Below are 16,257 nucleotides of genomic sequence, written 5' to 3' on the forward strand. Positions count from 1 at the left end.
CAGTTCGCCTTTTCAGGATGTCATGCCTGTTGTGACTGTTTCTCCCTCGCTGTTTGACAGTAGAGGTGGGAATGACCTGGGAGGACCCTGGTTCATTTCCAGAATAATCAGTTTTTCCAGTCTTTAGCTATAGGCTCTATTTTCTAGTTTTATCAGATGCCTCCTTTTTAGATAGGTGTTCATTTTGATAAGTACCTGCCTCACCCCAGGTGGGACTGTTTTCTCGGGTGAGGATACCCACTGTTACACCCATCTACTCACACTTGGCCATGTTCTTCCCCTGCTTAGAGCACCTCAGGTCCTTCCACTTCCGCTATGAATCCTCGTGGTTCGCAAGAGGCCCTACACAACCTTCCAGCATCACCTGCTACCACTCCCCTCCTGCCACTCCTCTTAAATTACATTTAGGTCCCCTAAGAAAGCAGTGCCCCTCAAACTTCGGTGTGCATAAGAAGCACTGGGGATCTTGTTAAAATGCAGATTCTGGTTCCCTAGGTCTGGGATTGGGCCTCTGATTATGCATTTCTAACGAGCTTCCCAATGACTGACCACACTTTCAGTAGCAAGGCTCTAAGGCACCAACCATCCTCCCACTTTTTACTCTGGGCCTTTGAACATCCTGTCCCCTGTGCACAGAAGGCTGCTGACTCCTCTCCTCTCGCTCTTCATCTGGCTAACTCCTTATCTGTTGGGTATCAGCTAGTTGGCACTTCCTCCAGGAAACCCTCTTAGATGTTTCTCCTGACTCTCGATTGTGATTGCCTGGTTAGTTCTCAGCACTCCCAAAGGTCCATACCATGTCTGACTAAAATTGGCTCTTCATAGTTTTAACAGATGCATCAGATACCATTTGGATATGAAACCTAATTAGAATGCAAACTAAGTGGTCATACAAACATTAATCCAGTGGCTCTCAAACTTCAGTCTTCATCAGAGTCACCTGGAAGACCTGTTAAAACACAGACTGCTGCGCTCCACCTCTAGAATTTCTGATTCAATAGGCCTGGGATAGAGCCCTCAAATGTGCATTTCTAACAAGTTCCTATGTTATGCTGATGCTGCTGGTCCAGGGACCACACTTTGAGAACCACCAGTTTGGAAGCATAAGATGTGCTCAGACCATATCTACACAGCACCTGTGATGGAATCAGTCACCCTACTCACTGCTCCCACTCCAAGCATTACTTAGACATTCAAATGTGCTATAACCTCCATTCACTTTTATAAATCCATTAATGAAGTTCCACAGAGGTGAAAGCTCTGGTTAACTGAAGACTAAGAAAAAGAGGAAGAGACCAACATCCTCTCTTCCTTCTTGTTGAAGAATCTTAAACATTCTTTGGGTTATCTTTTCTGTGACAGTAAGTATAAAACAACGAGCACCACAGAAGCTCTCTGAAGTTTGAGGATTTTGATGGTCTCAGGTTCCAAATATCGACTCTCATGGTTCAGAATTATAGGTACAGTTAGAGTCAGAATAGAAGACTGTCAAAGTTTGACCCTAAGGCACATACTGCAAATCATTCCTTGGAATAAATCAGAAATATTAGTTTACTTTTCTTCCCTCCCAACCCCAGTAAAGGAGTGCTGGTCAAATGCTGATAATATTGCTCTGAGTAAGGTTTACTATAATTACCAAGGCATCTCATAGGATTTAGACACATTGCCCACAGTGCTTCTTTAATCAATTAATGAGTATGCCATGAACATGAATTTAGCAGCTAAAGATAAAATAGATAGCCCTTAAATGATATAGATGAGACATTCAAGTATCTTGGGTGTTTTCATATGTCTTTTACACTTACTTCTTATGTCCTTTACACTTACTTCTTATATATAACTATGCTAGTAAATGTGGCCTAAAATTGGCTCTAATTAAATAGCTGGGAAAATTGAGAATTGAGTTAAAGCTAACTGAGTTTTTTCACTTTGTGATACCAGTACTATCTGGACTAAAATCACACTTTGCAACCCCCCTGCTTCTAAACACTCTAATCTTTGAAATGAAGATGCGGTCACATCCCTCATGTTTTCTTAGGTACATGGATTGCCCAGGATGTTGGTTTGCTGGCCTCTGCGGAGGTCAGGGTGGGACACCTGCCCCCACGGATCACCCAGATACAACCATTTGCTTTTCACACCTGATACTTACAGATTCTACGTCAGTTGTAAAATGGGTGAAAATATGTTTCATCCAATAAGCGTGCTCAGTGTTAATTTTCAGATATGAATAAATTAAGCTGAGAATTGCACATGGATAGAGACCCTGGTTCCAGAAGGACGTCCAGCCTTCAAGAATGCGGAACGGACAGCCAGGCCCGAGTGGCAGGCAAACCGCCCGCCTGCAGCTTCAGTCCTTCCCTTGTGTCTTCCAGCTGCAGAACCAGAGTGAGCTGCGGGCGCCCACTGCGGAGAAGGCCGCCTTCTTCCTGGATGCTGCCATAACCTCCCGGCGGGGCAGCCAGCAGGACTGCAACGAGGACGACCTCCGCAACTCCCACATGCTCTTCACGCTGCACATCTACCAGTACCGCATGGAGAAGAGCGGCAAGGGGGGAAGTAAGTCGGCCTCTGCCCTCGAGCCTCCTTGGCCCTCGCTGGAGAGAAGCCTCTCCTCGAGGGCAGCTGTGACCTTTTTGTTGCTGTTGTTTGTTTGTTTTGGGGGGGGGGTTGGGTTTTTTTTTTTCTTTTTTTTGTGGTAGGCGGGCCTCTCACTGTTGTGGCCTCTCCCGTTGCGGAGCACAGGCTCCGGACGCGTAGGCTCAGCGGCCATGGCTCACGGGCCCAGCCGCTCCACGGCATGTGGGATCTTCCCGGACCGGGGCACGAACCCATGTCCCCTGCATCGGCAGGCGGACTCTCAACCACTGCGCCACCAGGGAAGCCCAGCTGTGACCTTTTAAAATGTAGTACGATCTGACCAGTGTGGAGTGCACCGATGTGTCATTCAAGACCATTGTGTAGTCTGGGCTGATGTTTGCTTTCGAACAACCCAGGGGAAAGGGCTCACTCAGTAAAGATGATTTACAGATGTAATTGCCATGGGAACGTGAGAGAACAAATTTTAAAAAGAAAAACAGCTGCTTCATAGTATCTTTTTGTGCAAAAACCTTAAAGGTGCTCATCATGAAAGACCAACATGTATCTACCAAAGCACCCTGGCAATGTTACTAATCAGTAGCTTGAAGCCACTCTGTGGACCAGAAAGAAACAAAACCATATCCTTTAAATAGTCTATAAATAAGACTTCTGAATAACGAACCAGATTCTGGCTGCCTCCCTGCCTCAGGTATTGCCCAGCTGTGACATTTCTCTGTAAAAACCTATGCCCAGGGCATGCTCAGTGAGCAAGCTGCCCCTCCAGGAACCCGAATCAATGCTTATATGGTCCGCTCTTGGCTGTTTTCAAAGCTGGCATCGACCTCAGTGTAGTGCTCCATCCTTTGTCTGCCAAGTAGTATATACTCTTTGCTCAGGAGTTGAGTACCAGCACTCAGCTGAGTGTCTCAGGTGGGATCCTGGGCAGTGGGCAAAGTAGTCGGTGGACCTCACTGGGCTTTTCTAAGGCAAGTGTGGGCCACAGGGCTGGGCTGGCTGGGCAGCAACTTCCAGAGTCTCTCTCTGTCCACTTCTATAGGGCTTTCAAGACGTAGGCAACTGGCCCCCAGTGCTCTCCAAATGATTGCCTCAAGGGCACTGAATGCCAGAAAAACAAACAAAAACCCTGAGTTAGGAGACTAAGCCTGGTGCCTAGAAGTTGTGCAGCTAATTGCCTAATGGGAGGCAATCAACTAACCTAATTCCAGATGGAGCCTGGAATTAAGACATGCGACTGGGACCTGTGGATGGGCTCCCCAATTTGGGGTCCTTGTTGCCCAAAGGCTTGGAAACCAGTTTTCCTGGAGATAGCTCTTGGGGGCTTCTGTTCCCCCTTTCCGCATGGGGGAAGTGGAAGCTCCCTCCTCCCCCCATCTCGATGCCTTTGTTGGCCCAGTCTTCTGTTATTGTTCCTACTCCTTAGTTGTTGTTATTTAGTTCAGGTTTATGAGGTATAATTTAAATTCAGTAAAACTTACCCTTTTTATGTGTTGTTAAATGAATTTTGGCAAATCTATTCAGTTATGTACCCACCACCACTATCAAGATATAGAACATATAATAAGATATAAAGCCATGGCTACAGAAAAGTCCCTCTTGCCCTACTAGTCAGTCCCCTTCCCAGCCCCTGGCAACCACTGATCAGATTTTTGTCCTTATAACCTTGCCTTCGTCCAGAACAACATGTAAATGGAATCATGTGGTCTATATGTGACCCTTTAGTGTCTGGCTTCTTTCATTGAATATAACGCATTTGAGATGCATCCATATTGCTGCATGGATCAGTCATTCATTCACTCACATTGTTTGCTGCCTGCTCCTTTAGTTTTGACTGGGCCCAGAGATGCACCCCTACCCCTACCCCCAGGACTAAAATCTCACCAGATATCCTTGCTGGGGCCAGAGTTCCCCTAATGCAGTCTCAGACCCACCTCCTTGGCTACCTGCACTGACTGCTGCCCAGGAATCAAGAGGTACTGGCCCTCACTTGCACCCAGGGAGACGTACCATCCGCAGATCAGGTCGCTCTTGACACCCGTGATGGTGATAAAGGTCTGACGGGGGATGAGCAAAATATTTTGAATGCGAGTCTTTCAGGGGAGGTTGATTCTCAATGAAGGGCTCGTGTCATGTACAGCACTCCTGTTTAGAATAACTTGCTTAAAGAAGGAAGCAAGGGATTAGGATAGGGATGAAATGATCCAGACCTTTAAAGTCTGTAACAGAATTTGATCCACAGTTCTCCTAACAATCTGGGAGCTGGCTTTAAATCCTGTCCTCACTGATTTTTCTGAGTTATGTCTTAGCAGCATGAATGTGGGAATCTGAAAAATGTTTATTTTATTCTTTTCAGCTACCAATAATAATCGTAATCAAAGCCTGCAGTGGATTCTTGTACTCTCAGCAAAGGGTGACTTGCAAAAGATCTGACCCTGGAGCCAAATGGCTTCCAAATGGCTCTGAGCAGAAAAGCTCAGGAGGGAAGGATCATCCCTCCTTCTAGGTTTCTAACCAAGTTAAAACAACTTGCTTTCAGTTTTTCAGTTTCTTTCATGGTTCTGCTTTCAATTTGGAATCTGAAAGTAGGGAGGAATCTTGAAAACAAAGAAACAATTAAATTATTTCAACTGTAAGAACTTAACGTATAGCTTCCACAAAAGCGTAGGCTAGGACATTCCCTAAACCCAACAATCCACCCAAGTCCTCACCTAACAAATCCTGGGCACTTATTAAGTATTTAACATCAAATTCATTTTCTTCCTATTTATAAATTGTGAAAGTGAATTGCTTTTAAATAATAAATTCAGGTTAAAAGACAAGGCAGATGCTATTAATGGCTTCCAAAACCTAGTGAGGTACTTTCTAACATATCTGTAGATGAGAACAAAGAAAAGGCAGGCATCCAGGCTGATGTGGGTGTTAGCCCCGAAGGACCTGGGGGCATCACCTGCCTGCTACAGTACCTGGCTTCTGATGAGAAAGGGAATCCAGGCCAGAATGCACACAGCTTCCTAGCCCACGGCTTGCTTGACTTCAGTGCATTTATATCTGTTTAAAATATAATGAGGAGATTTGGAGTGTTGTTTAAAATGGAAATTTTGTTTACTTATATATAAGCAATAATCCCTGTGGACCTGGCAGCCAGAACTCAATTAAGGAAAAGTTTATTAATTAGTCCCCCTGCAGGGAAACGGAGCAGAGTGAGCTGCTGGTAACTGGCCATTAGAGGCCAGTGAAGATGCTGGATTCAAAGAGGTCTCTGCTGCAAGAACTAAACACACCATGTGTATGTGGGCACCTGGAGCTTATACACATATATGCATTTTATAAACACACACGTACATACACGTATGCACATATAAGTTGACAGACAAAAATGTTTACAACATGTCCAGGCAAGGTAGAAAAGGAAATTCTGTTTGGATGTATCACTGCTTTGTGGATAGCACTAGGTTAAGATTAAAACATTTCCTGCTTTAAACATTTTTGGAGCATTAGTGGGGCTGATTCTTCACTTGTCATGGAGCCTTCCCCTGCCTTGCAAAGCTATGTCTGTAAGGCTTGATATTCCCCTTGGGAATTGCAGCAATGGGGAAGGGACCCTAAAACCATGACAATCAGGAGGTGCTCCTCATAAAGATGAGTGAATTAGGAGTCCAAAGCCAGATGCTACGAGTGATACGTCAGTGGAATACGTTCACAGTACAGAATTTTCCAAGTCCTATTGATTAAGATGGTTTTTAAAAGCCTCACTTTGATGAGTAATCTAAGCTTGCAAGCAACTATTGCCCAGGGCTAAGAATGACACTAGGTCTCTGATTTGTTCATTTACTTTATTGCCTCCAGGGGAAGTGTAGAGGCCAAGTGGAGACTGGGCTGGCTGTGTGCACACCTGTGTACCAGCACCTGGGCATCCATCTGTGTGTGTGCACATGAACCACCGTATGAGGACGTAGACGTTCATCTCTGCCTGCACTCGTCTGTTTACAAGTCTTAGTCTTGGTTTTCTTTTGACCACCAACCCTTCTTTCCTATATCTTGGAATGGCTTGAATCAGCTGATGCCCTATCCAGGGCTGTGCTGTCCATAGGACTCTAGAGATCCATTATTTGGGTGGTAGATGTAGGAAAAGGGATCTAGGAAGGAGCACTGCTTCTAAATGATGCAGAACTGGGCCTCTGCTGTCCCTCATTGCAAAGCCCTGTGCAGGGAGGATGGCCACACATGGTGGGGCTACTTTAGGGCTCTCATGTTCCCCTTGGTCAACAGTGAAATGACAGTTTGATGTTTTTAGATTTCTGTAATACAATTTTTAAAATATTTGGCCAGGAGACAATTTTCCAAACCGTGCAGTGTGGAATTCCCACAGTGGTCTCTCATGGCCTTCCCACCACCTGCATCAGAGCAGCAGTTCCCAGCCTCCTCTTGAAGCCTGAGGCCCCTGCTCTGCCTCTTCCAGCAGATAATAAGCTTCCTGTTTAAGGAGAAAAGTCAACCTGGCTATGACCTCAGCTTCTGTCCTCTTAGCATCCAAACCTCCTTGTCCCTGTACCTCACTTTCCCCTACTCCTTTCCCATAGGTCTGCTTCCTCCTATCTCCTTGCCTTCTTTATCCTTTCCCCTTCTGCCTTTTCTGGGACTCCACCAATTGGGACCCCATCAATCGTCCTTTTGTGCTTTTATTTTCAGTCTCTCCTACCACTGAAGTCAGGGCTGTCTCATCTTGGAAGGAAAGGAAAGGAAGAAACAATAACATCAACAATAGAAAACCTTGTCTGTACCCTACTTCCCCCTTGAGCTGCCTCCCCATAAGCCTTTCAGATTCTCCCCTCTGTGGAATAGCTTTCTCCTTTAAGTCCCACAGCAGTTTGGGGGATGTTAAGTCACTGCCTTACTCACCTTATGTCTCAGTCATTCTGGGCCTTCTAAGCCCCATCAGACTACAGGCTCCCTGAGGACAGAGTCCCCTGTCATCTGGCCCCCTGTCCTCCACAGCCTAGAGGTGTGCCTGCGCATCAGACCTTACGTGTCACACCACGTGAAATGTGTGCTGAATATTAAACAGTGAGTGAAGTTCTCGATTACGCAGTTGCAGCTGTTTCAGAAAGAGAGAGACCATTCAATTACTTTTTGGGTAAGCAGGTGGTGTGAGTTCAGAGCCCTGTTATACAACACGGTCAGAAGGAGTTGATCAGTTAAGAGAAAGTTAAAAAGGGAAATCATATAAAAGGATACATTCATGTCATAAAACATTTTCAGCTTAAAACATACAGTTGTGTGTTTATTCATCGGTCTTCTGATACAGGGCCATGGCTTTCTCTTTGAGATGAGTTTTCAACTTTAGCTTCTGACTTTTATAAACCACACTCATATTAATAATAGTCTGGTTTTTGCTTTCAATTTCTTCTGAGTGATTGAAGAACTTAAGAGACACTTGTGCAGCTAACTGGGTATAGACTTCCCCTAGATTCTTAAAATTCTTTCTACTCTGTAATTTCTCATTCACACCTGATTCAGCATCTTTTTTCAAAAATTAACTCATTTTAATCACAGCTTTCCAAAGCATTGATTTCAGGTATTTTTTTAGAAATATTAGCTCTCTTTACATAATCATATTTTATTGGTTTACATAATATTTGATTATATTTTTATTTATAATATCAAGTACAAGTGGCATAATTAGGTTTAGGAGGAAACCCAGCTGACCTGTTGATAAGTGTACAGCTCATGTTTTTGGTGCAAAAGTGCATAGACAAACTGGGAACAGTCAGCACACCTCACAAGCATACAACGTGCTATGGGCATCAGGCAGTGTGCCTGACACAGCTGATGGAGGGCCTTGGTTAACCTGGCCAAGTGGCAGAATCACCTTAGAATCTTTAGAAAATATGGATGCCTGGCTCCCACTCCCAGGCTTTCTAATGTAATTGGTCTCGAGTACGACACAGGCACTGGGATTAGCTAAAAATCTCCCCAGGTGATTCTCTTGTGCAGCAAAGTTTGGGAACCACTAAGTTACAGGAAAGTGAGTTAAAAGAGTTTCTACATGCTTTATAGTTAGCTCTGGATTTTTGTCTTAGATTCAGCATCTGTTTTCTATGAGATCTTAAATGATTTATTTAGCATCTGTGAACCTCAGTTTCCTCATCTGTATAAAATAGTGCCAATTCTTGCACTACAGGATCATTGTAGGAATTAAGTGATTTTAGGAGAATTTAGCATTTCCTGGCACCATGAACATGAGCTGGGAGAGTCACTCAGGAGTGAATTAGTATATTGTTTCCTGTGGGAGAGTAAGGCATGTGGGTAATTTCATTTGGTCAAAGTCTAGACTTGAAATATACATATTCAAATATAAATAGTCTCAAGGCAGACTGGGTTATGTTCTAAACCTTGCAGCTGTGACCTCAGAAATCTGAAAAGTCCATGAGGAACCTGCTTCTTACCTGCTATTAATTATCACCTATTTTGTTCATTGATTCTAGAGCTTCTTTCTCTCCAGCCACCTGCAGTAATGGAAATTCATGGTCACAGCAGGTGGCCTGTGCTCACTCACTTTGTACAATTTCAGATTCAGTACCATGTGTGAAGTTCAGAATTCTGTGACTACTGAAACTCCAGTGGATATAGAGCAAAGTTGATTTTCCATTGTTTAAAATGTGACTCTCATTTTGAGTCATGCAGGTATAATTATAGGTATTCTAAAATATTATTCTTCAACACAGTCTAAACTGTGCCTTTTGTTCTCTGTCTTCTATTTTACTACATGCACATTATGCATTTTATTCCATTACATCAAATGGACTATTAGAGTCTGAAAGTCCAAATTGGTCCCTGTCTTTGCCCTTTAATCGGCAGAGCGAATGAAATATCTGACCTTCTCCTGTCTTTATAATTAGGTTGCAAAACAGATAATATTTTGCTTATAAAATAACTATTTCCAGGCTTCCCTGGTGGCGCAGTGGTTGAGAGTCCGCCTGCCGATGCAGGGAACACGGGTTTGTGCCCCGGTCCGGGAAGATCCCACATGCCGCGAAGCGGCTGGGCCTGTGAGTCATGGCCGCTGAGCCTGTGCATCCGGAGCCTGCGCGTCCGGAGCCTGTGCTCCGCAACGGAAGAGGCCACAACAGTGAGAGGCCCGTGTAACGCAAAAAAAAAAAAACACACACACACAAAAAAACAACTCTTTCCCTTGCATACTGCCATGGACTGATCTTGCATGATACAAAATGGGATAAAAGAGAAGTAACATATTACGTCTTTCCTTTTAAGGATTTTTAAAAAATTAATTTTACTTATTTGTTTTTTTAACATCTTTATTGGTGTATAATTGCTTTACAATGGTGTGTTAGTTTCTGATTTATAACAAAGTGAATCAGCTATACATATACATATATCCCCATATCTCCTCCCTCTTGCGTCTCCCTCCCACCCTCCCTATCCCACCCATCTAGGCGGTCACAAAGCACTGAGCTGATCTTCCTGTGCTATGTGGCTGCTTCCCACTAGCTATCTATTTTACATTTGGTAGTGTATATATGTCCATGTCACTCCCTCACTTCGTCCCAGCTTCCCCTTCCCCTTCCTCATGTCCTCAAGTCCATTCTTGAGGATTCAGATGTAGATCTGTGTCTTTATTCCTGTCCTGCCCCTAGGTTCTTCATAACCATTTTTTTAGACTCCATATATATGTGTTAGCATATGGTATTTGTTTTTCTCTTTCTGACTTACTTCACTCTGTGTGACAGACTCTAGGTCCATCCACCTCACTACAAATAACTCAATTTCGTTTCTTTTGTCGCTGAGTAATATTCCATTGTATATCTGTTCATCTGTCGATGGACACTTAGGTTGCTTCCAAGTCCTGGCTATTGTATATAGAGCTGCAGTGAACATTGCGATGCATCTCTTTTTGAATTATGGTTTTCTCAGGGTATATGCCCAGTAGTGGGATTGCTGGGTCATATGGTAGTTCTATTTGTAGTTTTTTAAGGAACCTCCATACTGTTCTCCATAGTGGCTGTACCAGTTTACATTCCCACCAACAGTGCAAGAGGGTTCCCTTATCTCCACACCCTCTCCAGCATTTATTGTTTCTAGATTTTCTGATGATGGCCATTCTGACTGGTGTGAGGTGATACCTCATTGTAGTTTTCATCTGCATTTCTCTAATGATTAGTGATGTTGAGCATCCTTTCATGTGTTTGTAGGCAATCTGTATATCTTTGGAGAAATGTCGATTTAAGTCTTCTGCCCATTTTTTGATTGGGTTGTTTGTTTTATTGATATTGAGCTGTATGAGCTGCTTGTAAATTTTGGAGATTAATCCTTTGTCCGTTGCTTCATTTGCAAATATCTTCTTCCATTCTGAGGGTTGTCTTTTCATCTTGTGTATGTTTTCTTTTCCTTGCTATGTTTTCCTTTAATTTTTCTTGAATTTTATTTATTTTTTATAGAGCAGGTTCTTATTAGTTATCTATTTTATACATATTAGTGTATATATGTCAATCCCAATCTCCCAGTTCATCCCACCACCATCGCCCCTCCACACCCACTTTCCCCCCTTGGTGTCCATACGTGTGTTCTCTACATCTGTATCTCTATTTCTGCCTTTCAAACTGGTACCTGTACCATTTTTCTGGATTCCACATATATGTGTTAATATACGATATTTGTTTTTCTCTTTCTGCTCTTTATTTATTTTGTTTTTATTTCCATTTCTCTAGGAAGTGGGTCAAAAAGGATCTTTCTGTGATTTATGTCATAGAGTGTTCTTCCTATGTTTTCCTCTAAGAGTTTGATAGTGCCTGGCCTTACATTTAGGTCTTTAATCCATTTTGAGTTTATTTTTGTGTATGGTGTTAGGGAGTGTTCTAATATCATTCTTTTACATGTAGCTGTCCAGTTTTCCCAGCACCACTTATTGAAGAGGCTGTCTTTTTTCCACTGTATATTCTTGCCTCCTTTATCAAAGATAAGGTGACCATATATGTGTGGATTTATCTCTGGGCTTTCTTATCCTGTTCCACTGATCTATATTTCTGTTTTTGTGCCAGTACCATACTGTCTGGATTACTGTAGCTTTGTAGAATAGTCTGAAGTCCAGGAGGCTGATTACTCCAGCTCCATTATTCTTTCTCAAGATTGCTTTTGCTATTCGGGGTCTTTTGTGTTTCTATACAAATTTTGAAATTTTTTGTTCTAGGTCTATGAAAAATGCCATTGGTAGTTTGATAGGGATTGCATTGAATCTGTAGATTGCTTTGAGTAGTATAGTCATTTTCACAATGTTGATTCCTCCAATCCAAGAACATGGTATATCTCTCCATCTGTTTGTATCATCTTTACTTTCTTTCATCAGTGTCTTATAATTTTCTGCATACAGGTCTTTCATCTCCTTAGGTAGGTTTATTCCTAGGTATTTTATTCTTTTTGTTGCACTGGTAAATGGGATTGTTTCCTCAATTTCTCTTGCAGATGTGTCATCATTAGTTTATAGGAATGCAAGGGATTTCTATACATTAATTTTGTATCCTTCTGCTTTAACACATTCATTGATTACCTCTAGTAGTTTTCTGGTAGCATCTTTAGGATTCTCTATGTATAGTATCATGTCATCTGCAAACAGTGACAGCTTTACTTCTTCTTTTCCGATTTGGATTCCTTTTATTTCTTTTTCTTCTCTGCTGTGGCTAAATCTTCCAAAGCTATGTTCAATAATAGTGGTGAGAGTGGACAACCTTGTCTTCTTCCTGATCTTAGAGGAAACGGTTTCAGTTTTTCACCATTGAGAATGATGTTGGCTGAGCGTTTGTCATATATGGACTTTATTATGTTGAGGTAAGTTCCCTCTATGCCTACCTTCTGGAAGGATTTTGTCATAACTCGGTGTTGACTTTTTTCAAAAGCTTTCTCTGCATTTATTGAGATGATCATATGGTTTTTCTCCTTCAATTTGTTAATATGGTGTATCACATTGATTGATTTGTGTATATTGAACAATCCTTGCATTCCTGGAATAAACCCCACTTGATCAGGGTGTATGGTCCTTTTAATGTGCTGTTGGATTCTGTTTGCTAGTATTTTGTTGAGGATTTTTGCATCTTTGTTCATCAGTGATATTGGCCTGTAGTTTTCTTTCTTTGTAACATCCTTGTCTGGTTTTGGTATCAGGGTGATGGTGGCCTCGTAGAATGAGTTTGGGAGTGTTCCTCCCTCTGCTGTATTTTTGAAGAGTTTGAGAAGGATAGGTGTTAGCTCTTCTCTATATGTTTGATAGAATTCACCTGTGAAGCCGTCTGTACTGGGCTTTTGTTTGTTGGAAGTTTTTAATCACAGTTTCAATTTCAGTGCTTGTGATTGGTCAGTTTATACTTTCTATTTCTTCCTGGCTCAGTCTCAGAAGGCTGTGCTTTTCTAAGAATTTGCATATAGTTGCTTGTAGTAATCTCTCGTGATCCTTTCTATTTCTGCAGTGTTAGTTGTTACTCCTCCTTTTACATTTCTAATTCTATTGATTTGAGTCTTCTCCCTTTTTTTTGTGATGAGGCTGGTTAATTCTTTATCAATTTTGTTTATCTTCTCAAAGAACCAGCTTTTAGTTTTATTGATCTTTGCTATCTTTTCCTTCATTTCTTTTTCATTTATTTCTGATCTGATCGTTATGATTTCTTTCCTTCTACTATGGGGTTTCTTTGTTCTTCTTTCTCTGATTGCTTTAGGTGTAAGGTTAGGTTGTTTATTTGAGATGTTTCTTTCTTTTTTTTTTTTTTTGCTTTATAACATTTAATCAGTTATACATATACATATGTTTCCATATCCCCTCCCTTTTGCGTCTCCCTCCCACTCTCCCTATCCCACCCCTCCAGGCGGTCACAAAGCACCGAGCTGATCTCCCTGTGCTATGCGGCTGCTTCCCACTAGCTATCTACCTTACGTTTGGTAGTGTATATATGTCCATGCCGCTCTTTCACTTTGTCACAGCTTACCCTTCCCCCTCCCCATATCCTCAAGTCCATTCTCTAGTAGGTCTGTGTCTTTATTCCTGTCTTACCCCTATGTTCTTCATGACATTTTTTTTTCTTAAATTCCATATATATGTGTTAGCATACAGTATTTGTCTTTCTCTTTCTGACTTACTTCACTCTGTATGACAGACTCTAGGTCTATCCACCTCATTACAAATAGTTCAACTTCATTTCCTTTTATGGCTGAGTAATATTCCATTGTATATATGTGCCACATCTTCTTTATCCATTCATCCGATGATGGACACTTAGATTGTTTCCATCTCCGGGCTATTGTAAATAGGGCTGCTATGAACATTTTGGTACATGTCTCTTTTTGAATTATGGTTTTCTCAGGGTATATGCCTAGTAGTGGGATTGCTGGGTCATATGGTAGTTCTATTTGTAGTTTTTTAAGGAACCTCCATACCGTTCTCCATAGCGGCTGTACCAATTCACATTCCCACCAGCAGTGCAAGAGTGTTCCCTTTTTTCCACACCCTCTCCAGCATTTATTGTTTCTAGATTTTTTGATGATGGCCATTCTGACTGGTGTGAGATGATATCTCATTGTAGTTTTGATTTGCATTTCTCTAATGAGTAAAGATGTTGAGCATCCTTTCATGTGTTTGTTGCCAGTCTGTATATCTTCTGTGGAGAAATGTCTATTTAGGTCTTCTGCCCATTTTTGGATTGGGTTGTTTGTTTTTTTGTTATTGAGCTGCATGAGCTGCTTATAAATTTTGGAGATTAATCCTTTGTCAGTTGCTTCATTTGCAAATATTTTCTCCCATTCTGAGGGTTGTCTTTTGGTCTTGTTTATGGTTTCCTTTGCTGTGCAAAAGCTTTTAAGTTTCATTAGGTCCCATGTGTTTATTTTTGTCTTTATTTCCATTTCTCTAGGAGGTGGGTCAAAAAAGATCTTGCTGTGATTTATGTCATAGAGTGTTCTGCCTATGTTTTCCTCTAAGAGTTTGATAGTGTCTGGCCTTACATTTAGGTCTTTAATCCATTTTGAGCTTATTTTTGTGTATGGTGTTAGGGAGTGATCTAATCTCATACTTTTACATGTCCCTATCCAGTTTTCCCAGCACCACTTATTGAAGAGGCTGTCCTTTCTCCACTGTACATTCCTGCCTCCTTTATCAAAGATAAGGTGACCATATGTCCGTGTGTTTAACTCTGGGCTTTCTATCCTGTTCCATTGATCTATCTTTCTGTTTTTGTGCCAGTACCATACTGTCTTGATTACTGTAGCTTTGTAGTATAGTCTGAAGTCAGGGAGCCTGATTCCTCCAGCTCCGTTTTTCGTTCTCAAGATTGCTTTGGCTATTCGAGGTCTTTCGTTTTTCCAAACAAATTTTGAAATTTTTTGTTCTAGTTCTGTGAAAAATGCCAGTGGTAGTTTGATAGGGATTGCATTGAATCTGTAGATTGCTTTGGGTAGTAGAGTCATTTTCACAATATTGATTCTTCCAATCCAAGAACATGGTACATCTCTCCATCTATTTGTATCATCTTTAATTTCTTTCGTCAGTGTCTTATAATTTTCTGCATACAGGTCTTTTGTCTCCTTAAGTAGATTTATTCCTAGATATTTTATTCTTTTTGTTGCAATGGTAAATGGGAGTGTTTCCTTGATTTCACTTTCAGATTTTTCATCATTAGTATATAGGAATGCCAGAGATTTCTGTGCATTAATTTTGTATCCTGCAACTTTACCAAATTCATTGATTAGCTCTAGTAGTTTTCTCGTAGCATCTTTAGGATTCTCTACGTATAGTATCATGTCATCTGCAAACAGTGACAGCTTTACTTCTTCTTTTCCAATTTGGATTCCTTTTATTTCCTTTTCTTCTCTGATTGCTGTGGCTAAAACTTCCAAAACTAGGTTGAATAAGAGTGGTGAGAGTGGGCAACCTTGTCTTGTTCCTGATCTTAGTGGAAATGGTTTCAGTTTTTCACCATTGAGGACGATGCTGGCTGTGGGTTTGTCATATATGGCCTTTATTATGTTGAGGAAAGTTCCCTCTATGCCTGCTTTCTGCAGGGTTTTTATCATAAATGGGTGTTGAATTTTGTCGAAAGCTTTCTCTGCATCTATTGAGATGATCATATGGTTTTTCTCCTTCAATTTGTTAATATGGTGTATCACGTTGATTGATTTGTGTATATTGAAGAATCCTTGCATTTCTGGAATAAACCCCACTTGATCATGGTGTATGATCCTTTTAATGTGCTGTTGGATTCTGTTTGCTAGTATTTTGTTGAGGATTTTTGCATCTATGTGCATCAGTGATATTGGCCTGTAGTTTTCTTTCTTTGTGACATCCTTGTCTGGTTTTGGTATCAAGGTGATGGTGGCCTCGTAGAATGAGTTTGGGAGTGTTCCTCCCTCTGCTATATTTTGGAAGAGTTTGACAAGGATAGGTGTTAGCTCTTCTCTAAATGCTTGATAGAATTCGCCTGTGAAGCCATCTGGTCCTGGGCTTTTGTTTGTTGGAAGATTTTTTATCACAGTTTCAATTTCAGTGCTTGTGATTGGTCTGTTCATATTTTCTATTTCTTCCTGATTCAGTCTTGGCAGGTTGTGCATTTCTAAGAATTTGTCCATTTCTTCCAGGTTGTCCATTTGATTGGCATAGAGTTGCTT

General features: G+C 41.5%; 1 protein-coding gene across 1 annotated transcript in view; it reads left to right on the forward strand.

The window, feature by feature from the left end:
- Window positions 1-16,257, forward strand: part of KIF26B (kinesin family member 26B) — a 497,333-nt gene that overhangs the window by 413,456 nt on the left and 67,620 nt on the right. Inside the window, exon 9 of the mRNA XM_081224649.1 lies at window positions 2,376-2,559. Coding sequence (XP_081080775.1) covers window positions 2,376-2,559 — 184 coding nt within the window. The remainder of the gene's footprint in view (window positions 1-2,375; window positions 2,560-16,257) is intronic.

Source organism: Mesoplodon bidens (genome assembly GCF_964165515.1).
Source record: "Mesoplodon bidens genome assembly, chromosome: 2".
NCBI classification, from domain to species: domain Eukaryota; kingdom Metazoa; phylum Chordata; class Mammalia; order Artiodactyla; family Ziphiidae; genus Mesoplodon; species Mesoplodon bidens.